This window comes from Typha angustifolia, chromosome 12 (assembly GCF_048772165.1).
Source record: "Typha angustifolia cultivar Huaian chromosome 12, ASM4877216v1, whole genome shotgun sequence".
NCBI classification, from domain to species: Eukaryota; Viridiplantae; Streptophyta; class Magnoliopsida; order Poales; family Typhaceae; genus Typha; species Typha angustifolia.
The window spans coordinates 184,662-211,179 of record NC_133250.1 but is presented as its reverse complement, the minus strand read 5'-3'; the positions used below and the strand labels follow the sequence as shown (position 1 = coordinate 211,179).

At 37.7% G+C, this 26,518-nt stretch overlaps 3 protein-coding genes across 7 annotated transcripts; 1 reads left to right on the top strand and 2 right to left on the bottom strand.

Moving 5' to 3' along the window:
• Positions 1-783: 783 nt before the first annotated feature.
• Positions 784-7,397, bottom strand: LOC140772222 (protein trichome birefringence-like 36). Of its 5 annotated transcripts, XM_073114178.1 has the most exons (10): positions 5,029-5,145; positions 4,822-4,921; positions 3,807-3,976; positions 3,309-3,716; positions 3,015-3,146; positions 2,011-2,235; positions 1,767-1,938; positions 1,519-1,700; positions 1,286-1,444; positions 784-1,187 (listed from the first exon to the last, which is right to left on the bottom strand). In XM_073114178.1, the coding sequence occupies exons 5-10, from the start codon at positions 3,125-3,127 to the stop codon at positions 887-889; spliced, it is 1,152 nt and encodes a 383-aa protein (XP_072970279.1). In that variant the 5' UTR covers positions 3,128-3,146; positions 3,309-3,716; positions 3,807-3,976; positions 4,822-4,921; positions 5,029-5,145; the 3' UTR covers positions 784-886. The 5 variants fall into 5 exon arrangements, 2 of the variants coding, with proteins under 2 accessions (XP_072970279.1, XP_072970280.1); XM_073114179.1 differs by having other exon boundaries at positions 2,944-3,716; XR_012106267.1 differs by lacking the exons at positions 784-1,187; positions 1,286-1,444; positions 1,519-1,700; positions 1,767-1,938; positions 2,011-2,235 and having other exon boundaries at positions 2,765-3,716; positions 5,029-7,397.
• A 3,928-nt stretch (positions 7,398-11,325) lies between these two features.
• LOC140772443 (CEN-like protein 2) lies at positions 11,326-12,482 on the top strand. The gene is made up of 4 exons (XM_073114516.1): positions 11,326-11,588; positions 11,688-11,749; positions 11,961-12,001; positions 12,153-12,482. Exons 1-4 carry the CDS (start codon positions 11,391-11,393, stop codon positions 12,368-12,370), a joined length of 519 nt encoding a protein of 172 aa, XP_072970617.1. The 5' UTR covers positions 11,326-11,390; the 3' UTR covers positions 12,371-12,482.
• A 2,029-nt stretch (positions 12,483-14,511) lies between these two features.
• On the bottom strand, positions 14,512-25,768 carry LOC140771989 (probable sodium/metabolite cotransporter BASS4, chloroplastic). Its single transcript, XM_073113851.1, has 15 exons — positions 25,479-25,768; positions 24,911-25,016; positions 24,409-24,516; positions 24,225-24,292; positions 23,774-23,852; positions 23,565-23,623; positions 23,402-23,470; positions 21,910-22,023; positions 19,278-19,299; positions 17,064-17,131; positions 16,638-16,723; positions 15,833-15,962; positions 15,157-15,258; positions 14,971-15,064; positions 14,512-14,874 (listed from the first exon to the last, which is right to left on the bottom strand). The coding sequence occupies exons 1-14, from the start codon at positions 25,680-25,682 to the stop codon at positions 14,990-14,992; spliced, it is 1,290 nt and encodes a 429-aa protein (XP_072969952.1). The 5' UTR covers positions 25,683-25,768; the 3' UTR covers positions 14,512-14,874; positions 14,971-14,989.
• Positions 25,769-26,518: the final 750 nt, after the last annotated feature.

The following is a 26,518-nucleotide window of genomic DNA, read 5'->3' as shown; positions in this document are numbered from 1 at the left end:
AGACAACAATGGAGACAATAGAAAGAGAGAGAGAGAAGATTTACGTGGTTCGGCAATGTGCCTACGTCCACGGGCGGAGCAATCTTCTTTACTATGCGAATTCCTCACTTACAAAGAGTTTAACAACTCTAATCTCTCTCAATACAATGGTGGCTCAACCCTCATTAATGTTCTTCCAACTACCAACCCTAAAAAACCCACTTTAGAATTTATAGTCAAGTTCAGATTTAGGGATTTTCAGTGTCGCGTTCGAACGCCCTCGGGGCGCGTTCGAATGCGCCCAATGTTAATACAGCAAAACTCAAGGGGCGTTCGAACGCAGGAGGGGTCCGTTCGAACGCTTGCAGAAACAGCTGCTCTCGGGTTGGCTCACGTTCGAACACGGCTGGAACTGTTCGAACCCCTGTAGAAAGTCTACTCTTGGGTTGGCTCTCGTTTGAACGCGGCTGGGGACGTTTGAACGCCTGCTTCACAGACTGCTCTCTGTCTGAGCCTGCGTTCGAACGCGCCGCACAGAAATACCGATACATACTGAATTTTTTGCTGAAACTAAATTTGAGCCAATTTTTAACAATTTTTATCATCCTGATCTAATCTTCAAGTTTTTTTCTTCTATCCTATTTATTGTTTTGGTCCCAAACCATCGGCACTCTAGAGCTATCACCAAGAGAGAAGATTCTAATGCAATAAAAGATATATTCTTGATCTCTTACCTGATGAGCAATATGAAGAAGAGGTGGAAGCTAACTAAAGAGAAACTGCCATAAGCGTAAGGAGCCTCGCTTAAGAACTAGATCAGACACTATATAATAAATATGTCCGTACACACAACCTTGCTGTTGAGACAAAACAAACTCTGGTTCTGGTTCTGGTTCTGGTTCTAAGGCTATATAAGAGCATACAGTATCTGGTTCCATGCATCTGGCACTCCAGGCAAGCACCAATGGCTACAATCAGAACTGCGGACTTGGTCATCTTTCCTCTCTTGTGCACCTTCACCCCTTGCGTAGATCGAAGGATGCCCATCTCGCCGAAGAGCCGACATGCTTGTGATGTCCATAAGATATACAGGAAAGCTCATCTTCTTCACCACTTCCTTTAGAACCACAAGCTGCGCCGGGACGCGAGGACTATGACCCAGGAACACCTTTGGCTCCCTTTCTTTATAGCATTGCCATCCATTGTCCCTGTCCAACCATGCAAAAGATCAAAAAATTAATTAGTAACCAGTACTCCATTATTGATCACATTATATTAAACTTTACTTGGAACAATTGATGCATGCCTGTTATGCCGAGGTGAGACACTTCGAAAGATGAGTTTAGTTCTCCATGGGTCTAAGTTCGAGTCCACCCACTTGGCCCAAGTTGTTAGACCCTTTTCATACGCAACCATAGGGTTGATATCAGTAAACATCTTTCCTTCCTCTTTGTAAAAGTCCCACCTAACCAAACCCAACAATCTTTCCTGTGTCAATTTGAAGAAGAATAAGAAGAAAGAAGAAGAAAAGAAACTTACGAGCTCCATTTGCCGGAGTGGGTCCACCAATGAGCAGAATCAAAGACCAGAACATCGACTCCTCGCCAGTACTTCGCATTCTCTTCAATGGAATCCAAGTATAGTACCCTTTTGTTTTCCCCTTCATCCTTCAATTCCACTAGAAGAGGAGCCCATGAGAACTCGATGGATGCCTCAAAGTCCTACAATCCAAATCAGCTGTTACTCTGCGTCTAGATATGCGTGTTTAACGGTCACTGATCACTTACCATAGCATGGAATGCAACGACTGGACCATGGGTTGAAACCATCTTCCTCTCATCTGGAATCACTGCTTCTAGTAAGCAAACAAGTGACTCCCATTGGTTCCTCATTATAGAATCACCAACTAACATGATCCTTTTCCTCCTGATTCTTCCAAGGAAGTCCAATGCATTGAACCTAGCAAAGTAATTATCTCATATTAGACAACCAATTGACTCAAAAATTTAAGTAACATACACCATTAAATACCTCGGAAGCAAGCAACTTTGCGGCTTCCACCGCCACTTCTCGTAGTCGGTGTCCGGTCTACCATTCCGCCGACAGCTTACTTGTTTGCTGAGATAAGGGCAATTTGCCTCGTAGAGAGGATATGAGGCATCAAACACCCACTCTCCAACGGATAAGTCGCAGTCTGTTGACATCGATTGGTGGCTCTGAATCTTGTCAACCTCGTCATCTTTCTCTCCTGTCCACCTGAAAGTGTTCGTGTTCAGTTGAGCTAGAGAAGGTCTAATGTAGAATTGGGATAGCATTGTGAGAATGATCAAATGTAAGAAGAGCAGTGGGGTAAGATGAAGGTTTGGCCTTCTGCCCATTTAGAGTCGACAGAGTAGAGATGTAGAGGAATGTGGGGTGGCTGACTGCATGGTGAGCTTGTAGTATATATATATCGTGTAGTAGATAGCAAAGGCTTTGGTGTTTTCTAGATTTCTCTAATAGCGGCATAAATTCTGGGAGCTTTTGTTCATCGCATGATGCTAAGGCATTGAGATGTCTTGTTTTATTGTTGAGTGTGTTGGGCACGAGTATTCATTCACCTATTCTAGCTATTCTAGATAGATAGAGAGAGAGAGAGAGAGTCCAACGTTAAGTCTACTTTTGGCATGCTGATATGAGCGGAAAAGGGCTACTGTAACCTGGGGTTTAGGTCTTTGACATGTATCTAGGATAAAAGAAGCACCATTTTCCATTGGCAGTTCCCTTAAGTTAAAACATTTACTCAAAGAATTGCTACTCAGTGCTAAACCCCCTTTCTTGATCTAAGATTTATTTGTACAAGTGGAAAGTCAGAAAAGCACATCTACATTTGTGTCAACTAAGGTTTCTTCAATTTATGATTTATCTCAGTGGGAAATTACATGGGGGTGTAGACCACCCAAAGACATCAGAATTGGATCATACCGCAGCCTAAGTGTGTAAAATTGTATCCCAATTAAGAATGAACTGTGCTGTTATTCGCCGAGTCATGCTACTTTATGTTGTCATGGATGATGCAATAAGTGTGTTGCCCATTAGACTGAACAATTGGAGATTCACCGACGTGCAACGGGCCATCACCATTTTGCAACAACCACATATAAGCCATTTAACCTCTATAACACCAGCTGCAAAGCAAATTAGCAGCAATCAGAAGACCTGTAAATGCTAATTATTAACCTGATAAACAAGTCCGTACTTTGTAATTCCATTTAAGAAAATATGTTCACAAGGCCAAGAAAGACTCGGTCATAGGAACGGCGATCTACGTGCTACTAAATGAAACTCACCTCGACCGGATCTAACTGAACAAAGAAGGCCGCTTCATTGAAAGAGTTTTAGGTACATACTGAGTATACACGTGAGAACCGTTTTCTCCACAGCTCTTACAACATGGCTTTCTTACATCATATACAATGGATCTTACTGCTTTAGCAGCCTTCTTTCTTGCAATCAAGTAGCCTTTCTCACTTCCTCTGAGCAGGTCGCAGGAAGCCACTTTTATCAGGTTTGGAGCAATCGCAATTCATCACCATATTGTCTGCTTCCTCTCGAGTGATACCTTCTTTTAATTTAGTCTCAACTAGACAAACCAGATAAGAACCAGTATATGTTCTCTGATCTCTCTCCTCTTTTCTATATTATTCATACCCGGCTGTTGGATTCAAGTGTTGACCCAATAAAAGTCGGGTTATCTTCTGCATACATTACTATAACATTTAAATCCGTTCTTATTTACTGTTACTGTTTGGGGAGAAATTTGATGGAAAACAAAGACCTCAACTTACTTCGGACTGCGGCATGGTTTACAGCATAAGAGGCAGGCCACTAGGTAAAAGAGAGTATTTGAATGGTTCAGTTGGTCACCAACCTGGCCAAGTAGCTAACTAGAGCATAAATTGGCACCTTTGCTTCTCTGATGATTTCTTGTCTAATGCAAGCCGATAAATTTCCATCACTGAAGAATCAAGAATGAACAAAGCAAGCAGTTATTACACATCAAATGTGCCATGAAAGACCAAAAGGATTTAACACAAAACATAGATAAAGAAAACAGCAAATAAACTGATCTGCGACAGCTGAACTTTTGAAGCAGAGGTAAACTAGAAAGAAGATATGCAAACTTGGAGTTGGATACTGTAAAGATAGAGAATTTTCTGATCAAAATTTATTTTAATCTAAAGACCAACATGAAAGAATCACTCAATTTTCTGAAACTCTGAAGTAACATTACAAGGATTTCTATGATTAAGACATCCTGCAAATCATTTATAAGCTGAAATCACAGAACCTTAATCATAATTACTCTTAACTACAAGCTTCTTTCTAAGACCTATGTATTTGATTTGCAACTCCAACTCGACCTGTTTAGAAAACTGGCTAGAGTATGGACCAAGTTGACATGAGCCAGTTACAATTCAAAAATAGAAGAGTTTTTAACTAGTTCAAACGAAAAACATACACAGCTCAGAATTATTATGTGATAGTTTTTGTTCATTCCTCTCATACATACAGATTCTGATTTAATAATTTGCTAGTGAGTTCATTAAAAGCAGAGTACGTTAACTTACATAAAGGTACATATTTCAAACAGTACCTATGATCTTTCAACCCTACCTAACAATAGCTCCTCTCAGCATGCTGAGTGCATATCTAATTGCAGGAAGATAGCATGAATTTATAAATTAACAAGTGATATACGATAACTACAAAGGAGTGAAACACGTGCAATAACACAAAACAATGACTATATGGTCAATCAACAACTTGACATTTATGTTAATTAGACATGGTTCAACTGACCTTGATCAAAGAACTGTTATTGATTAGAATCTAATTCGATCTGATTTATCACCAAGCAAATTTCAGTTCAGATACATCGTTAGCTAATTCACATAGCAACCTATATACCAAGAAAACATTAGTTATGGCTCCTAGAAAAAATGAATAAGAACCAAATTGAAAAATAATAATAATAATAATAATAATAATAATAATAATAATATATACCCTATTTAGAAGACTATCAACCCCAGAAGATATGAACAGACAGCTAAAAGCTAGCGCACCATGCTAGCAGCTAAATAGCTGGAGCAAAGCTGAAAAAGTGCAGCAGTATAGTCTCTCAATCCTTCTCTCTGCCAAATGAAGCCCCTTCTTTGCTCAGTAATATATCAAGGATCTTCATTGCCTTCGGATATTGCTTCTTTCCACCTTTGGCCAATGCACGGTTAAAAATTTTGAAGGAAATCCCATTTGGTTCAATTCCTTCTATTTCCATTTTGAGAAGAATTAGGAAGACATCCCACAGTTTACCCATTCTAAACATAGCATCCATTGTCGTGTTGTAATAAGAGATACTTGGTATTACTCCATGTTCCAACATCTGCTCCTCTAAATGCAGGGCAGTGCTCACATTGCATTCCTTGCAGAGGCCGTAAGTCAGAGATGAAAATGTGATTGCATCAGGCACCAGACCTTGCTTGCACATGTCGACAAATAAGCTCTTCACAGACAAATAGTCGGCTTTCTTGACTGAAGCATGTATAAGGATATTATAGGACGAAGTATCTGGGGATACTCCCATGTTCTTAAATTCTTGGAATAATCTATATGCATCGGTGAGAAGACCTTTCTTGCAAAGGCTGTCAAGAATTGCATTATAGGTGACTATAGAAGGTTTATGCCCATCAGATATCATATGCTCTATGAGTTTAAAGCATTCAACAAACTTCCCACTCTTGCAAAAGTAGTAGACCAAACAAGTCATGCCGACAACATCGAGCTTGACTCCTTGAAAATCCATACGGTAGAGAACCCTCCGGATGATAGAAGAATCTCTCTGCTTGCAAGCTGCAGACAACACTGTGTTGAAGGAAATCAGGTCAGGTCCAGTCTCACCCCAAGGAAAATGATCTAAAATCTCTAATGCTTCATCTATGTTCTCCTCCTGGCAAAATCCTTTTAATATGGTGTTATATGTTACAGTAGATGGGATAAACCCCTTCTCCACCATGTTGCTAATCATAGTTAATGCCTCTCTTGCTTTGCCAGCACAGCATAAGCTATGGAAGTATATATTCCAAGTGACAACATCTACTAGATCACTGCCAGAAAAGATTTTGTGCAGGAGATTCTGGCAACTCCTAATATAGCCAGCTTTCAACAAACCTGCAGCTAAAGCAGAATGGGTAAAATGATCAGGAAGCAAACCCTCATCCTGCATGGTATGAACCAATTCACGGGCATCTGACATTCGGTTACAACAGCAAAGTGCATGGAGTAGGACATTGTACAAGGTGAGATCTGGATGGCAGCCCACCTTACCGACCGTCTTAAAGAGGCCCAAGGCATCGTCAATCTTTTTATTCTTACAAAGAAACTTAATAATTATTGTATATGTGACAACAGATGGCATATATCCTTCACAGTGCATCTGCTCCAAAACTCGGTAAGCTTCTTCCCAGAGCCCTTCCTTACAAAACCCAAGAATCAATGATGTATACGAATATACATTATGGCAAAATCCTTTCTTTCTCAGTCCACAGAAAAGAGATAAGGCAGTGTAGCTCTGACCAGACTTGCACAAGCCAAAAAGAATTGCATTGTAAGTATATACATTGGGAACTAATCCCTTATTCATAAGCACTGAATAAATGTTATAAGCCTCAGAAATCTTGCCACCTTTGATGAGACCACAAATCAAGGTGTTCAGAACTGGTAAGCTTGGGAGATAATCAAATTTCAACATCAATTCCAATACTTTAAACGCAAGTTCATAACTAGATAGCCTCACTGACTTCTTCATCAGCCTATTTAGTGCTGCAAAAGAAGGAGAAAGCTTATAAGTGCACATCTCCTCCAATATATAGCAAGCATCTTCCAAGTACCCCATTTTCCACAATCCATTGTAAAGCGTATTGAAAGTCCACACATTTGGATGCGGCCCAAATCTTTTCATCCCCTCAAAGATCCTCACCAGCTCATCCAACGACGCGCGACCTGATTTGAGATAACAATGTAGGAGTGCGTTGTAGTCTAGAACAGAAGGCTCCATTAGCCTCAAAGTGCTGAAAGCTTCCACCAAGTTCCCACCTTTGGCGCATTCCTGCATCCATCTTCGAAGCCACAACAGGGTAGCCTCCGGATTTTGAAGTGAAAACCGGTAGTCGGGTTCAAAACTGGAGAGTTCTTGGGGCAAGCTAAGGGCTTGGACGGTGCTTAGATAGGAGGAGCTCAGAAACTTACGACAAGGATGAAATCGTGTACCGACGCGTCCCGCATGGCGAAGAGAGCAGCGCATGGAGATGGCGAACGCTATGCAGCCTGAAACCCTAAGTTGCTCTACAAAATCAGAGTCAGAGGTGAGATTTGAGAAAAGGCCCGGCCCTCTCTGAAACCTTCCCGCCTGTCATAAACCCTAAACCGGTGAAGGGGCTAAAACCTTTGGGCCAAAAGGAGGCCCATTTACTAAATAAGCCCACGGGCGGCGGCTGCTGCTGCTTCCTCCTCTAGAAAGTAACAAATGTTGGGATGGTGTGTGTTTTGTCACACAGACACAGTGGAGAAGATACGGGGCCCGGACATGGAAAGGCGGTGCGGCTGACAAGTGGAGATCAAGATCTTAAGGATCGCTAACTGTCAGATTTCATGGATGATTGTGTCGTTGATGAAATAGGCGGCAATGTAACTATAAATGGGGGTTACATCCGTACGTGTAACCATGTGGATCCCAGCTGACATAGTTCGAGCTTTATCAAACATCACCCCCAAATTTGTGCCGACCTCCAAGTTCCAAAGTCTCGTATGATGAGATGCTACTGCTAGCCTATCTATCTCCTCCTAGTGACGGCTAGATATATAATCTTAACTTAAACTATTTAACACTAATTTATAATCTTTTTTTTTCTTCTTTTATTTATTTATTTTTTTCACTTTAATTCGGGGAAATTTTTGAATTATTTTTTTTTTAAAAAAAAAATGTACATCACATTGAACATATAATAGTGCAGGATTTGAAATGAAAAAAAAAAGAAAAGAAAAAGTTTAATAAAGAAATTCTATAGGCTTAGTCACTAGTTGGAGCTCTATTCTGAGTGTAGGGAATAGTTTATAATAAAAATTTACAGGTCTACCACGTGTGAAATTAAAAAAGAATCTATTGGAACCTAATTATTAGATTAAAAGAGAATCTTCTCCTTCTCTCTTGTCTCGCCATATAATTGTCTTAACAGTTCTCCTGATATTTATTATTCTAGCCGTGTATTTTATTTTTAATACTTTATAATATTTTGAGTTATTTTTATCCTAAACAAAAACTAATATCATAAAGAATATTTATTATTTTTAGAAATAAGAAAAACCTAATGTACCCTTTATTTGATTTTAAAACATGGGTGGACGTGTCACAAGCACATGCTGTGTCGACTACCGACTGGCACGACACATGTCGTGGCACTTGTCGATCGTGCTGGCTGTGTCATAAGATAAAGAGAGAAAAAGTTGATGGAGATTACTCACCTTCACCCTTTGTCACTTACCATAGACCAGCGGTAACCGCTCCTCGCCAACCTCATCATTGTTGTTTGCCGCTGTCTCGTCCCCCTCCCCCCCAATTGTCAATCACACGCAACGAAATGCCCTAGACTGAGGAAGAAGAAGCGACCGGTAGGTGAAATAAAAACTTAAGTTAGAAATTTTTTGGAGGGGTGTCGTGCAGCACCTCTTGTGCCATATGCTGATACGCCAACCGACTCGGCCATCGTTGCTTTAAATTATAGTTGTTTTATTCATTTTTATCATAATCTAAAAAAAGGAAGTTATTTAAAGGTATTAATGTCATTTGACATCAACAATTATTTGAACTCATTTAATTTATATTGTAACTTAGCGTTTATTATTTAAACAAAATACAATGCTTAAGTGATAAATATCTATATTGTAAGATATGATATTTGTTTTTTATAATTTATATATCAACTAGCTAGATTTGATTACACCTTGAGAATAACTTGCAATGCCAAAGATCTAAGACTATGGAAGGAAATTAAATAGAAAATAATGGAAGGAGAGATGACTTTATTCATTGACAGGTTTAACTAAGATCATCGTAGTTCTGCTAGTTGCGAGGATTAGAATCCATGATACTACTCTAATTATTAGAACCAATAGTGCAAGTACTTTTGCTACATTCTCTATTCTCACGTCCATATAAAATAAAATACATGCATTTTAAAAGATATTCGATTACATCTGGAACTTTTGATAACTACTAATTTAATTTCCTTCTACTACACTAAAGTTCCTTGATTTTCCGCCAAAGTCAAATTATTCCCTAATGGCAAACAATATTTGACTTTGGAACTTGCAATTTGTAAACAAGCAAGTACTCTGGGCCACATACTGGGTGCTTGCATACTATACAATTATATATATAATGATGGAGGAAACCTAACTAAGTGAAAGCTTTATTAACATGAACCACTAAAGAGGAGATAAAATCATGCTGTATTATCGTCTTAAATCTGAACCTTTTATTTATTTATTTTCTTTTGTAATTATTATAAATCAGCATGGCCTTAGCTAGAATATGCATGGAAAATTATATAATTATTAATAATTAACCTCTGGCAGTGCAAAGTGGTGGGAGGTGGGGTGGCACAGAGATGTACTTGGATCCCTCAAATGAGGAAAACTAATCCCATTCTTTGCCTAATTAAGAACCTCCATGGATCTCTTTTACTCTGAGGTGACGTGTGAGCACTAAAGGAAAAGAGCACTTTGTGGAGTGGTGGTGGAGGTCTATCTTCCTACATCCTCTCCCCTTTATGCTCTCTCCCCCGCCTCAGAATAATAACCACTAATGGCAAGTTCCTTTGGGTGCAATGCAGTTTAAGAAGGTTCTTGCTGCACCCAACTCAGGCATGCAGTCGATCACCTTTCTCTTTTTTTGCCGCAAGAGAAAAAGATTTGCAACCACTTGGCTGCTCCTCATCTTTCACAATCACCTTATCATGCAACTCCAGCTATAAAGTAAACCCCACTTTATAAGACTTTTAAGAATAATTATTATGGCACTTGCCTACTTGTAGGAATTTAATTAATTATAAACCTTAGATATTTCCATGTAACGTGTATATATATATATATATATATATATATATATGTAGCTGATATATTTAGATTAAATAGTAAATATTCACTATCTACCCTTCTCACATCGTTCTTCGATGGCCTTTGATGATTTCACGTCATTCTTAGCTCTGTAATTCTATTGTTCTCTCGCTCTCTCTTTCCCCTCTCTCCTCTCCCCCTTCCTCCTATTTCACATTATTTCATGAATAAGTATAAGTGGCACCGCCTACTTTTCTGAGAAAGAAAAAAAGAAAGAAATTATTATCTTAAAGTTTTCTTATATTATACTTTTACTTTTGTCTTACTAGTCGTTGTTTCTATACCATAGCTTTGAGTTAACCTAACAATCTGGCAAACAGAATAACTTTATTAATACAACCTGGAATTAAGGGCAAGTACATTTGCCCTACAGAAGAATACCCTAAAACCAAGGTTATATGGACTTTTATTATATTAAAGAAGATATATAATAAGACGCCTAGGAGTAGAAATCCACTGGGAGTCACACTGTTACGTCCTTTGCTTGGGAAAAAGCAAATTAAATAAAGCGACTAAGACAACTACGGACTAATTAAGATTCAAACTCGGGAGCTATATACGTTAGTATGCTTTTCAATCTTACAACTATGTTCACATTAATTAGCTCCGTATATATGATTTGCTGAACAATACTTAAGGAGTAGATTAATCTGCACAATTATGCGGCGCATATATGCGCAATAAAATGGAAAATAGAATGAACCTGCAATAGGTGTTAAGATATTTAATTTGCAGCTCAATAGCCAGGTAGGTGTTAAAATATATACTATGCGGAGAAAAGCTGAACATAAACATTCTGTTGACAAATGTTAATTTGATAAGTCTTGCATATATTGCATGGTTGGTGGAATCACAATTTAGAGGTTTTTGTGCACAAAAAAAAATAAAATTTATATATGTATGCATATGAGTTGGAATAATTAATTGTAGGAAATCACACTAGCTTGTTTCAGCTAATGTAGGACAGTGAGATAGATTCTCTCCTATGGCTTTTTAGCGTCGTATTCTTAATAGTACTATGTTCTTTTGAGTTTGTAACTGGACAAGCATTGCTCTTATCTGCTATAAATAGAGGTTTGTACACTTCAACTTCATTGCCCAATAACAAGCCTTTGCATCTCTCTCTCTCTCTCTCTCTCTCTCTCTCTCTCTCTCTCTCTCTCTCTCTCTCTCAACCTAGATACTCTTCTCGTTCAGGTATGTCTAGATTATTGGAGCCTCTGGTAGTTGGAAGGGTGATAGGAGAAGTCCTTGACTCCTTCAACCCAAGTGTGAAGATGATGGTCACCTACAATGGCAAGTTGGTCTTCAATGGCCATGAGTTCTACCCCTCTGCAGTGGCATCCAAACCCAGGGTTGAGGTCCAAGGAGAAGACATGAGGTCCTTCTTCACACTGGTAAAATATGTTTCAGTTACAAGTATCCATTAAGAAACTATAAAGTTAACATTAATTTTATATATATCACTAACTTGTATTCTAATTTTTCTCTTCCAGATCATGACAGATCCAGATGTGCCAGGACCCAGTGATCCATATCTTAGAGAGCATCTCCACTGGTAAACAGCTTGTATACAGATTGGCTACTTGATCAATCTCCTCATTATTGGAAAGGCAACAAAAGGGCATGAACATAAAGATGTTACTCGTCTAAATAGACATGCACGCACATACATATATTGTTGCATTGACATAAATGCACATCTATAATTGGTCTTTAGACAAAATGGTTACGGTGTGGCTAACCACTTTACGTTGACTCTATCACAGGATCGTTACTGATATTCCTGGCACCACTGATGCTTCTTTTGGTGGGTCATCGTATCCACTATCAAATATTATGTGTAATTTTTTATTTAATAATAATATATATATATACCTTGCGTCTTAAAAAGGAGTTAGCTAGCTAGCTAGATTAACGCTAATTAATGATGGTGTGGAATTTGTTGTGTGTGTATATAGGACGGGAGGTGGTGAACTATGAGAGCCCAAGACCCAACATTGGGATTCACAGGTTCATCTTTGTGCTATTCAAGCAGAAGCGGCGGCAGGCGGTGAGTCCGCCGTTGTCCAAGGATCACTTCAACACACGTCGATTCGCTGAGGACAACGATCTCGGCCTGCCGGTGGCCGCCGTCTACTTCAATGCCCAGAGAGAGACCGCCGCCCGGAGGCGTTGAATGCACTGTTAATTCACAATTATCTTTACTCTATAACGAGTTGTGATGATCACTATGTATGCTACTGCAACCTCGATCGTGTATAATTAATTTGCATGCAAATAAGTTTACTTAATTAACTACCTTCCTCGCCTCCCCTCCCCCCATTCTATGTATCTGCTAAGTTGGTTTCTCGTTTTAAATGTGGGCGCGGCGCGAGGTTTAAAGGATGTATGTACGTAGTAATGTAAAACATGAGATGGATGGGATAAAATGTTTTGACTGGGAGCAGCAGCTAGTAGTACTGTGGTGGGTGGTGGATCGACGTGTCGATTAACAGAAAAGGGAGAGCAGTAGGGATGGATCAATGCATGCCCTCCTCTTCTCTGTACTGACTATATATTTTCCTGATCGATGGTTTTGACCGGGCTTGCTACCTTTTCTTGTGTACAATCTATCATAGCTATCATATGATTAGATCTCCTTGTGTACAATCTTTTAACTGTTCCGAACTCTTTTGTCTTCTTCTTCTTCTTCTCCATTACCTTTTCCTTTTCCCCCACCCCGTCCACCTTGACTCTTTGGTTGTTCTGATCTAATCGAATTAGGTCATTCCCACATCCGTTCCTTCTACATATAATTACACGGCCCACACGAATCAAAATGCATGCACTATCCTCATGTACGATCTTTAGAAAAACTATGGGTGATCGAAGCTTGATTCTTTTACAAGGGCGTGCGGAAGGGCGGGCGGGCGAGCGAGCGAGCGAGCGAGCGCTAGCGGAAATATATACTACATTGTTTATGACTTTAGTTACTATTAGCAAACTTAGAATCTTGGGGCAGTAGGCACGTGTTGTTGTTCTTCCCAAAGGCCAGAGGCCAAAGGCCAAAGGCCAAAGACCAAAGGCATGCAGTACATATATATACGAGTAGTACAGTGTGCGATGTAAGATTACTTCCTCTCATATCACTTCACTCTCCCATTCTATGTATCTCTCATCTCTCCAAGTTGTTTCTCATTTTTAAAGCTAACTACTAGCTAGCCAGTTTTATTGAATAATCAATGGGGGTACGTAGTAAAACATGAGAAGAGTGTGTGAGTTGAAGAATTAATCTTGTCTGTGTTTCAGAAATGAGACGTGTCGATTAGAAAAGGGAGAGCAGGGAGGGGGATGCCCTCTTCCTCCTCCTCCTCCTCCTCTTCATATTCTTCTCGTATTCCTTCCTCTTGCTATCTTTTCTTGTGTGTATAATCTCTTAGCTATCGTATGATTACATCTTCCGAACTCTTTTGTCTTCTTCTCTACTAGCTTTTTCCCCATCCACCTAGAATCTTGTTTGTTCTGATCTGATCGAATTAGGTCGTGCCCACAACGATTCCATCAACATATAATTAATTACCCCACAGCAATCAAATGCATGCACTATCCACACGTACGATCATGAAGAGAAACTTTGACTCCTTACTGTCTTATCAGCTTATGTTTCTAGTGTAATTGGCGGAGTAAGAGATCCTTTTAGAATTATTATATATATTTTTTTCAAATAACACTCGATATATTTTTTTTTTCCTATAATTTTGATATTATACTCTCGTGTTTACGTTATTAAAATATTCTTAAAAAAATTATAACCTTAATCAATTCCTACTGGATTTAATTTAATTATAAGGCTGGCTGGCTGGCTACCAAGGGGGGTTGCATGAGGTCTGAGCCACCAAATAAAATAAAAAAAAGAGTAATTTAAGTAGAATCATAGGATGTGGAAGGGAATACGTCATTTTGAGTGTTCCTAGGGTTGAGAGTATATCCCATCTATAAGGATAGATTTATTAGAGTGGGTGGGGGTTGATATGTACAGCGCTCCGCGTGTCGAATCCCGGGAGCCCGGAAGAGTTAGGTCAGTCCCAACAACAAGCATCGAGATCTCAGGTCATCTTTATCGTAGAACGATACCCATGGTGCCTCTTTTGTCTTTTTCCCGTTCTTTTCTTCCTCTAGGGAAGAGTTCCTCTTGCTTTACCCGACCGAGGTCAGACATGGCCCATGGGTGCGGCTCACTTCTAACCAACAGTGGAAAGTGGAAAGTGAACAGCAAGTTGGTTGTCCTTCCTGCGACCGTATCCCATGAACTGAAAGTTGAGCTTGAGTTGTAATCGCATTCAGGGATCCACGTTTCAAACACAAACTGATGGGCCTGCTTTTCTACATTATTAATGTCACAGGTATAGCTAAGCTTATCAACAGATAATACGCTCCTCATCATATAATATTGCAGATCATCAAACCATAGCAAACGATGGTAAGTTATTTTCGATGATTTAATACATGCTGCAGCAACCCAGTACACTGGATCAATTGATTTGAGTTTTAGTCTCTGGTAATTCGTGTGCTCCTAAATCCGTTTAATTTACTGGCTATTGTAAGCGTTTTGGACATGAACTATATATATATATATATATATATATATCCATGCCGCGCTTACAATATTTGTATCTGCTTTGGGGACCTCCCATCGAACAGCTGCAATCACATCATAATTTGCAATTGACAATGAGTGAGTGAATTGATTCAGAAGATCAAAAGAAATATAAATGCTTCTGTCAGAGTTTATCTTACCAATGAATATAATCTGGTTCTAAACTTTCTTGGTTTTATCAGGCTGCTGATCTTTTTGACGCCACCAGTTCACAATGAAAGAGTCGATAATGATCTGCACCATAACTTTCATTTAATCATAAGAAGGAAATTAAAATGGAAAGGTTACTAACTACGTATGGCATGCCAGGTCAGGGTGAATTTTACCTGGTTAATGTGTGACGCAACAGCTGGAAGGACCAGCAACCCAGACTCACCCAGAGCTCCTCCAAGCTGCTCGACAACAGCTACCATTACAGGTAGAGTTTTCTACATGACATGAAAAATGTAACCCTCGTCATTATTATTATTATTATTAACCTTTTACTTTTTTGATGCCTGTCCTCCAAATGGCATCGTGTAAAGGTATATACTGCGGCAGGGTAGATTAAGAGTAAAACTTTCAAGTTTACGATTAGCAGTTTCTCATCACAACTAAACAAAAGAGGAAAAAACAAAGGAATGCTAAGCACGGTAATGTCAAAAGAGCAAGATAGGCGCTGCTGCAATGGCAGTTCTCAGACTAACAGTGATAAGGCAGGATGTGCTTCAAGACAGGAAAAAGAATTTAATAAAAAAAAGGATGAAAACAAAATATAAAGAGAACCGAAAGAATCTCCTAAGAAGAGTAAATATTTAAAATCAGGTGATATGAACGAATACATGTCTTTGACAGCTTTACTAGGACCATTTTACTTCAAGACATACGGAACTAGAAGTAGTGATTATTTTATCGTACTGCTTCCATCTATGATTACGGTGTAACATCTGTGGCACTCTTTATCATTATTTATAATTTTATAACATGATTACTATTGTTCTTTAAACAATCCTAAATACCAACCTGGCTGGCAACTAATATGACAGCACGTGCATTCTCTTTCTTCGCAAACACTGATTGATTACCTCCAGCCACTAGTGACAGGCTCCGCACTGCGATAGTGTTGAGTAACAGTAGAATGAGATGTAGAAGTCTGCCAAAAGAAATCACGTAGTTGACTGTTAGTAGTACACAATGAAGGTTCCGTCAACTGTTATTCTCAAAAGAACATGGCGAAGCAGAGTGCCAAGACAAAAAAAGATAACCAGGGGCCACTTAAAAAGAAAGCAATCTTAAGAAAAATAGACTCAACACTTCATATTAATATCTCATTGACTTGATAAAAGACATGAAAAACTAAAATATGTCTAACGTATATGGCCCTTTGTCAGGCCATTTCAGCTCAAGGGAAAGAATCTGCTATGGCAGAGACTACTTATCCTCTTCTTGTTCCTATACAAAAAAAGACCAAGCACCTTATTATTTTTATGTGAACAAAAATAAATGCATGCTCAGCAGAAGCATATCTTTAACAGATGCATAAGCACATTTGCATTAACGCTGAAAGTTTGGTGATATTTATCTAACAAAACTGCAAATTCTTCTGAAAAGAAAATCTTAAAAAATTCTCAGAGAGAGAGAGAGAGAGATCATCCAACCAAATTTAAAGGAAGTACATAAAACCTTTGTTGAAGTAAGATATCTGTTCTGACTAGGAAATCAGAATGCACTAGCTTCGACGATATACAACAAGCTTTTAATCTACAAATATATGTAAAACTTTATAGTATTTGAATAAGAAATTAAGATTAGGGTAGCAAACACATACATTCCCAAAGTAATAGCAACAGCAAAAACTTCTGGCTTAACTGTTAAGAGCAGTGATCTTGATCTGCTTACTTGCATCCATGGCACCTATGATACAATAAATATAACACATAAATAATATGACAGAAAATAAAAAGAAGATTAGAAAAGTATCTAGAACCTTAATCAGTAACTGCCACTGAGCTGCTATGTGCGAATAGGATTATCCTCACAAGTACAGTAATTTAATAGATAGGTGGAAAAACTGCCTCTTATCATAAGTTAAAATTTAAAACTATGGTTGCAAGGTTATCCTGCCTATTTGGTGGAAACTGTGCAGTTCCGTCCAATTCTTCTACACTGGTTAGCCTGGTTAGCCTGACTATAAGTTGTCATGCATGGTTTACAATTCTAAAATGGCTAGTTGATTACAAGAGTCAAACCATACTAAGCTAAGCAATATTGCGCTTATCATTGAAAAAGTCCCCCGATTTTGATCAGCAAATTCTGTGACACCTGCAAATGCAAAGACTAAAATTAGATAAAGGGGCTACAATATGCTAAAATGGCCTATTTAGCAAGCTGCTTGCTAAATAGGCCATTTTAACATAGCTACAAATGTAATTTAAGGCTAAATGCCAAGATGTGGATCTGTTATCGCATACAGTGTGATCATATATATTGACCCATCCTCCAAAGCAGTTAGTAACTCAAGTTTCAAAAACAAAACATCTCCTCCTTGAAATATTTGGAGAAACCTCAGAACTGAAAAGACATTATCCCATGTTTGATTAGAGGCCAGCGATAGTCCCTAGACTTGGCGTAGAGACCCTTAATGATGTTCCGTAACTAAATACCATTTAATGCTAACCAAGTTCACTTCCAAACAAAAGAGAGAGAAAATAAAAAATGTGTCTAAATTTGAATTAAACCATTTACAAATTTACCCATGAAATGACTCGTATTTAGGTTTTACAAATTGTACAATAATATTTTGATATTATTTATATGACATTTTCATTTTTCTTTAAAAAATAAATATTTTTGATATTTTCATGTCACATCAAAGCAACGATGGTCGTGCCACAAGCACGAACCGTGCCGACCAACGTTCGGCACGGCTAATGCCGCAGCACTTACCAGTTGTACCGTAAGAGAACGAGAGAAAAAGGTAAGAGATACTCACATTTGCTTTTGCAGTCGCTGTCGCCATCGCTAACCGATCGCCGCCCACTGCTCATTGTCGCCGTTGCTTCGTCGGGTGCCCTAGCCCGCCCGAGAGAGAAGAGAGAAGAGAGATCGAGACAGAGAGAGAGGGTTAAAAACTTAAGTTGCGGATTTGGATCCGGAGCCAAATCTCTCTCTCAATCTCTCTTCTCTCTCATGCGAGCTAGGGCACCCGACAAAGCGACGGTGGGCGACGAGCAGCAAGCGGTAGTCGGCAACGGGTAACTCGACGACGAGGTCAACGATGAGCGGCAAAGCTATTAGGAGGGGTGTCGTGCGGCACCCCTCGTGCCACGTGCCAATACGCCGCCGGCACAGCAAGTGCCAACCGACACGCCCTGTGCTGATCGACACGACCATCTATACATCTAAGTATGTCAAATCTTCTCTCATATATCCTCAATTTTTCTCTCAAAATTTTTTTTTAGCTTACTAAATCCATAATAACTCATAAGGTGGTTGTTGGTTTGCATGCTTCTAAATTCATAATAGCTTACTTCAACTTTTATTTTGAATGAAATTTGCAATATTGAGAATTCTTGAGAAAAAAAGGAACATAATCTTACAAGCAGGCTTACAAGCCCCCAAGACTTAAAGAAAACATAAACCTGCATGCAACATGTGCCTTATAGTTAAGCAAGGCACACAAGCCCACACCAAATAAAAGGAATAAATAAAAAAATCGTAGCCCTGCACATAGTATGCAAGCTTGTAGTTGCACAAGGCATGCAAGACCGCACAAAAAAAGAACCTTAACCCTGCATACAGTATCCAGGCTTGCAGCTGTGCAAGGCATGCAAGCCCACACCAACAGAAAAAACCCTAACTTTAGTAGTTGCGGGCTTACAAACCCTAAGTCTGCAAGTATGTAAACTTAAGACTTGTAAGCTTGTAAGTCTTTAAAACTTGAAAAAAAAAAAAATAACTTAACAACTTTTTAATGGTTTTGCGGGCTTACAAGCCTTAAGCCGGCAATCATTATAATATCTTAAAAAAAGAAGAAGCTATCATTCAAAAATAAAAATTTGATAACAGTATTTTGGTAAGAACATACTTAAAGTCAAAGGGTCAATGGACATTTTGGTCCATTAAGATAACATATCATCAATTTTCCTTCAAAACTAATATTTTTTCACCTTTTCATGTCACATCAAAGAAAATATACATTCGTACACCCAACACTCTTAGACTACTTTAAGGTACCTAAAATGAGTCTAGCTAGCCACATTCAAGGCTAAGACTCAAATAAATTGGATAACTACTTAGCATGAGGAAATAACAAGCTACATATACATGTGTCCGTGTGCATATATCTACCTAGAACACGTATTAATGCATCAGCAACAAAAGCTCTACTTTATTCTAGTACATACTAACAGATTTTCACTACCATACAAGTGACCTTAAAATTTGAGATAAACAGAAGCGGACTCACCTTTTGAGGCTTCTCGGACAATCTGACGCAAAAGAAAAGGAAAAAAAGAAAAGAAATATTCATTAGTTTCTATGGTGAAACCAGAATAGTTGTATACTCATTCTGTCTCTAAGACAACTAACACAGTGATGCAGCCCTGCAGTGGGCACAGATCCAAGCATCATAATAACAATAAAGAAAAGGAATAAAAGCCTCTTCAACCCAGCTTTTGTGCAAGGAACTTATAAAATGTGCATGAAGAATCAGTCTGTAGGTCATGCAATGAGGCAACTTCAATAGATTAGCATAGGTTGCAAAACCATCATCAATATATTAAAGAAAATTTTGCCAAAACTAAGTTTCCAAAAGATTAAATTGGTAATAAGGTCCTTTATCCAAAATTCAAAATGCACGCACATGTGCTTTGTCACACAATGGCTCAAAGAGAAGACCTTACAATTACGGGGTGTAAACGAGTCGAGCTTGGGCGAGCTGGGCTTAGGTCGGCTCAGCTCGAAATTAGTATAACTTCAAGTTCAGTAATGCAAGCTCAGCTCGGGTCGCTGAAATATCGAGCCAACTCGAATCAGCTCGACCAGTTCGATCTAAAAACCTATTACTCAATTAGGCTAATCCAGCAAAGTCAATTTAATGTAACTAGAGGGAAGATAGTTATAAGGGCATATGTATACTATTAAGTTTTTAATATGAGACTAAATAGCTAAGATTCCCCATAAAAAGTAGCAACTAAACGGAGTAGAATAGGACTCAAACCCAGGTTGGCTAGTTTAAAGTGAGTTGCTTTAGCAATTTATGCTCATAGTTCGCCGTAGCGACTGAACTCGATCTAGGCCCAATCCAAACTCTTTCTCTCTTTCACTCTTTCTTTTCACTCTCTTTTACTTTTTTTCTTTCTTTCACTCTTTTTTTCTTTTTTTCTCTCCTTACATATAATCATTGATGTCTCTTACAGAGAGATCTAGCTCCAGTGAACTCCGACAAACTCCGGTATATAACTTTTAAATTAATTTTTTTTATTTCTCTCAGTTTTTTCATTTCTTCCACACTCTCCCTTTTTCTTCTCTTCTTTTTCTTCTTCTTCTTCTTCTTCTTCTTCTTCTTCTTCTTCTTCTTCTTCTTCGCTGCATCATGTTTTTTTTCCTTCCACTCACTCTTTCTAATCTCTTCTTCTTTTCAATTTTTATTACACCATAGTTTTTTTTTTTTTTTTCTTTTCTTATTTTTAGTAAACATTTTTCCTAATTTTTTAGAAAATTTTCTGTATTTTTAAATAATATTTAGAATTTTATGTAATTAAAAAGTCCTATCCGATCCAAACAACCGATACGGCCTATCTGGCCCATATATATCGTTTTTTTGGAAGACCGATCCCGATTCCGATTTTTCGAACCTTGATTATGCTATATAAAACTTATTCATTTATTTTGGTATATATATATATATATATATATATATATATAATATATATATATATATATATAATCATGGTTCGGACTCTTTCACTCTTTCTTCTCACTCTATCTTTCTTTCTCTCTCTCTCTCTTTCACTCTTTCTTTATCTTTTTCTCTCCTTATCATATAGCCATTGTTTTTTCTTATTGAGAGATCTAGCTCTGACAAACCCCGACGACACGAATCTAACTCCGATAAACTCTGGTATGTAATTTTTTTAATTATATTTCTTTATTTCTCCCTCATTTGCTTTTTATTTCTTTCACTCTCTATCTCTTTTTCTTCTCTTTTCTTCTTCTTTGGTGCACTATAGTTTTTTCTTCTTTTGTTTGGTTTTTTTTCCACTCGCTTGTTGCGATTCTTGACTGAAGTACAAATTAAACATGACCAAACTGCTTCAAATTATATCATTTTCTGTCTTTTATTTTAAAAAAATAAAATGACTTCTAATAGGTGTGTTCGAACGCAAGTAGAGGGCGTTCGAACACCTGATTCGCGCTCATACATTCAGAGCACTGTTTTTTGGAGTACGAACGTCTGAATAATACTGTTTTCTTTCTTTTGTTTGGTTTTCTTCCACTTGCTTGTTGTATTCTTGATTGAGATACATATTAAACATAACCAAACCACTTCAAATTGTATCATTTTTCTATCTTTATTTTAAGAAAATAAGATGACTTCTGACAGTAGCATTCGAACGTCTAGTTTGCGTTCGCACATTCGGAGCACTGTTTTTTGGCATTCGAACGTCTGGATAGCATCTGTATATACAAAGCATGATTTTTGGCCATTCAAACACGATGAAAGTGCGTTCGAATGCCTAATTCGCGATTGCATATCCAAAGCTGTGTTTTTAGCCGTTTGAACGTGATCAAGGGGCGTTCGAACGCACATAAATTAAGTTGTTTCATATTGCGATTTATTTAGGATTTTTGGATGATTAATAGCCTCCAAATATGTGAAAAAATAACCATCTTTGGATTATTGAATATTGAACTTCTAAGCCTAAAAAACTAGCTCGGCTAGGCTCATTTAGAGCTCAAGTCGAGCTCACAAGCATTGTGAATCGACGAGTTTTTTTGATAGCCTTACTTACCGTCATATTGATTGCATCATTATAATATTATATATGTTAAGGAAACACATCACATATCATGAAAGAAAGGCTGGATAATCATACCTTTCCTAAGATGAGGGGGATCAAAAGAGTGTTAATGAGGCTACTGAATAATTGTGTAGTAGGCACAGACACCCCAGCTCCTGCACCTATAAATTTTGAGAGGGACAGAGGTACCTGAAATGAAAATTTAAGCTAAGTCCAAAGGACCAACTGTCGCTCCATAGCAACTAAATAAGAAGAATCAACATTTCTGATTATAGCTGAACGCATGATCACATTTAGTTAAATAGTTGAGGGCAAAATCATAAGCAGGTATAGAATGTTAAAAAAAAGTTTTTTCTTAGATGATGGAAATTCGGCTACTCACAAAATAAGCAACAAGCTACGGACCCCTTTTGAATATTGATAATACAACAAAGAATATTGATATTATATCATCAGAAGGCTTAAATAATGACTAAGTTCAAATGCACACGACTGTGAAGATTATCATTTAAGTTGTGATACTCGTCCTAACCAAAATTCGTAGACTTGTTATGAATAATTTAGGGTATCGATACTTCTTTGCAACTTGAATCCATGAACCCAAAATTGAACTCTTTTTGCAGATTAAGTTTCTTTTCCAAATCATTGGAAAAATAGGTGAATTTCCATATTTGTAAATGAATAGGTAAAATTGTTTTCGGTGAAAGCGATCTACTATCAAATTTGGCTATTCTTCACTTGGATATTTTCTCAATTTTGTTGTTACCGGTTTTGCAATTACACATATTAAACCAACCACCTTGAGAGCAAATCATTTTCACTGAAAGCAGCTTCACCTGTTACTTCAAATGTTTGAAAGCTCACCTATTTTCCAATACATTTGAAAACCATACCTATTTTGCAGAAAAGTCCTTAAAATGATATCAAGTGTCGATGTCAAGAATACAAGCAAATCCTCGGCGAATGGGAAAATAAAATAAACCATCTGATTGAATTTTGCCTCAATAGTGATAAATTTAGAATTAGATAAATTTATCAAAAACACCCTACCTTTTGCCTTTATTATCATTTGCAACCTATCACATAGATATTTATCATTCAATCTCTACATCTTGCTTTTAATGCCACAAATTCCCAGCTAGTAGTTTTTTGGACAACCGGTTACCTCATAGACAAGATTAAAAAAAAAACTATAGATGCAAAAAGACCATAATACCCTAGAGTAAGTTTTTACAGGTTAAGGTAAACATAAAGGGGAACAAAATCTAAGGTCAAATTAGGAGTATTTAAGGTATTTTAGTTTTTTATTTCAAAAGTAACAGAATATATTCCCTACTTTGTCAACTATTGTTAGGTTAAATTTAATCTAAGATGTTCTCGAGGTATTTAAAGTAAAATGTTAGGGTCGAATGCTAATTATCCATATGGTAGAGTGGGAATAATAATAAAAGCAAAACTTAAAGTGTGTTTGATAAACCTCTCTTAAAATTATCATGATGATAAATTATTACACTGTTAGCCATAAAAAATTTAAGGGTTGTCATTCTACGAGAAAAGCTTAACTTACAATCATAATCCCCAATAAGTTAGATATAACTGTCATAGCAAGAGCAAGAGCTGAATTGCCCCCAGCAAGCTGCATTAGTTGTAATAATTTTTCGTTTAGTTATAAATATTGACTTCTATGCAACAGAAGAGACAGAGCAGATTGGAAGAAGAGAAATACTTACCTGTGTTAATGTAACTCCACTTGATAATGTTGTCGGCATACAGCAAAAAATAGCTACCCCTATTATATACAACTAGGATATCGAGAGGCTTGAGACAATAAATTTGCAGTAAAACAAAGTACTAAGAGAATAATGCAATAAAGTGGGAAAGGAAAGAGAATCTCCAAGTTCAATTGAAAGAGTAGAGATCAATCTTAATGTCAACATACCAGTGACAAATTCATGAGGTGTCAATTGAATTTGCAGGATAAGCTTCGAGAGGAAGGGAGTAAATAAAAGAATTGAACCCTGCAAGACAACGGCAAATGAATCGGATCAAAAGATGTATTACAAGCTACCACAAAAAGATGACTGCTGATGAGCATAGCAAAATTAGTATTAATTGATAATCCTTAGGCTGATGCTATAGCAAATTAAAAGGACAATAAAAACTGATGGCATTATTAAACTCCTATGCTAGACCAAGATGTTAGTATAACTCATATATTGCTTATGGCAGACAAGGGTAGGTATACTTGTACGTTACAGCACATCTCTTTTCTTCACAAATGAAATGACTAATATAACAAAGTATTAATCTAGACGTAGCCCCATAAAGAAAAGAGAAAAAGAAAAACTTAAGATACTTCATCTACAAGCACAAGAACTGCAAGATTATACAAGCCCAAAAAGTCCTGCAGGCCAGGATTCTATAGCTGCACCAAGATCTCTTGTTCGCAACATCATCCCTACATCGTGAACAAGGTAATCAGGGCATTTGTAGGGGAATAAAGAGGGACATAAAAGAGGAGAAGAATGTATAATGTGGAAAAACAAAGATGAACTGAGAGGTTTCACATCACACCTGAGATAAAGAAAATCCCAAACGTACTTAACTTTGAAAGAGAATATCTGTGAGCAACACAACCAAGACTTGGATTTGCAAGTCCTAAACCTACTCCACTGATAAGAGCTTAATCATAAAAAGAAAATGCTTGTCAGATGCAAATAGGTCTGATATATTTATCAAATAACGAGACAACCATTAGCAAACTCAGAGTCTTTTTTTTTTACGAAAAAAAAAGAGCTTCTTAGAAAAACATGTGCATAAGGACCCAAAAGAATGTAAAAAGCACGTAAGCAGATATCACTAGCCATGGTAGCATTAAGATCTTTCATGCCAATGCATATACGTGAAAGTTAAGGTGACTTTAATTTAGTCGGTCAAGAATCTAAAATTGTTCCTCTTCGAGAGGATATAGTCTTACAAAAATAGTAAGAATCAGCAAAATTACCCATGTGAAGTATCCAGATTAGTTACAGCTTCCACTTGGGATACAAAACTTGAGTCTGATGAAAAGTTCTACCTAGAGGAAGGAAATTGTTTGCCGCAAAATCCACCAGTAGCTTTCGCCACGTGAAGACCTCAGTAGGTTGTGAACCCTGAGAGTGATTCTTTCCACTATCATCTACCTGAAAAGGAAGAAGTAGCTTTTAACATAAAGCACACTGGACGAACCTCTATATAACAGATTTGAAGACTAAATGAGAAAATCTATGTTAACATTTACCATTCTAGTAAATATATCAAAATATATTGTAATACATATATATACATGCGAGAAATATAATCACTGCAAAGCCTGCAAATGTTTTGACTTTTGAGTTCAAAATTCCAAAATCACAGCTAAGCTCAGCCTTACTGAACAAATAACATATAAAATTTCTGTTGTCAAATTTCAAGAGGCGTTACTGAACAAGTACCAAAACCTACGAATTCCCATTTACGATTCCTAGTTTCTCAAAATGAGCGTACAGTTCCTTATCAAGCGCATCACAACTTCGCAACAAACGCTACGTTTAGCATCTCGAATTGAGGCAACAAGCGAATCAAAGGGCTAGGTCACATTTGAGATCAGGAATCGCAAGGAATACCTGATCAGCTCCTCCCGTCGCCATTAGAGGTCGATGAACACGGCGAGATTCTCTGTAGAGTGAAGTAGGAGCGACCGGGGCGAGGCTCTTGGTGGAGAAGCCAAGGAAATCTTCTCGAGACAGGGGCATCACCCGTCGGAAAACGCCGCTTCCGGCGAGAGACGGAGGAATGAGACCTCGGGCTTGGAGGGGTATTGCGACCATGGTGGAGTCCGGTGGGGAAGAATAGAGTCGGGTACCGCCGTAGCGTAGCGGGATGAGTTCAATTGGGGAATTATTGGCGGTGAGTATCCAATCCGAACCCGACAATATATCACCAATTTACGCCAATATATTAACGTATATACAGTGCACAAATAATACCATAATTATATTTGCGGGAAAGAAAAGATATTAAAAATAATAATTTCATAGAAGTATGAACAAGATTTTTTTTCCCCCCTTTTTCTCTTTATTGCAAAACCAAGCCTAATTTAACAATCCCGAATGCTATATATCATATATATATATGGGTTACATAATTGTTCTTTTAGTATTTAAAACTTGAAGCTGGATATAGAGATATTTAAATTTTACTAAATTTTAGTTAATATATTTAAATATTTAATTTAGATTTTAAATTAGCGTACGCCGTCAAATTATTACTTCGATCTAAATACTGTTAAAATATCACTCTAATATATTTTACTATGGTGCTCTGTAATTTAGGGTCATTATACAATCAATATAATTAAACAATTTTTTATATAATAATTATTTAAGATTAGAATCTACGATATAACCTTTTTAATAATTATCACTGTTATTAGAGTTGGTTAGTGATATGATTACTTTTTCTAGGTATCATAGTTGTTTTGTTTTTATTGAATTTTTTTTTTTTTGGATTGTCAATGAGCTGTACCCAGCTATGGATTAATTGACTGTCAATACGTAGCCGTGTCGACAGCGATAAGGTTACAAAGTTCTGGGGGTGCGTTGCTTGGCCGCTCGAAAGAGCTGAAGCCAGAGGCCACGCTGGCCTTAGCAGCTGCCCAGTCAAC

Bases quoted from the DNA above. Each gene is read 5' to 3' on its own strand.
- LOC140772222 (XM_073114178.1), bottom strand. From the start codon at position 3,127: ATGGCTTATATGTGGTTGTTGCAAAATGGTGATGGCCCGTTGCACGTC. The intron at 2,236-3,014 runs GTAGCATGACTC...GAACACTTTCAG, and splicing joins ATCATCCATGACAACATAAA to GTGGACAGGAGAGAAAGATG. The intron at 1,939-2,010 runs GTATTTAATGGT...TTACTTTGCTAG, and splicing joins CAAAGTTGCTTGCTTCCGAG to GTTCAATGCATTGGACTTCC.
- LOC140772443 (XM_073114516.1), top strand. From the start codon at position 11,391: ATGTCTAGATTATTGGAGCCTCTGGTAGTTGGAAGGGTGATAGGAGAA. The intron at 11,750-11,960 runs GTAAACAGCTTG...ACTCTATCACAG, and splicing joins CTTAGAGAGCATCTCCACTG to GATCGTTACTGATATTCCTG. The intron at 12,002-12,152 runs GTGGGTCATCGT...GTGTGTATATAG, and splicing joins CACCACTGATGCTTCTTTTG to GACGGGAGGTGGTGAACTAT.
- LOC140771989 (XM_073113851.1), bottom strand. From the start codon at position 25,682: ATGGTCGCAATACCCCTCCAAGCCCGAGGTCTCATTCCTCCGTCTCTC. The intron at 24,517-24,910 runs GTAGAACTTTTC...TTTATGATTAAG, and splicing joins AAACAATTTCCTTCCTCTAG to CTCTTATCAGTGGAGTAGGT. The intron at 17,132-19,277 runs GTGAGTCCGCTT...TTGCATTTGCAG, and splicing joins TGTCCGAGAAGCCTCAAAAG to GTGTCACAGAATTTGCTGAT.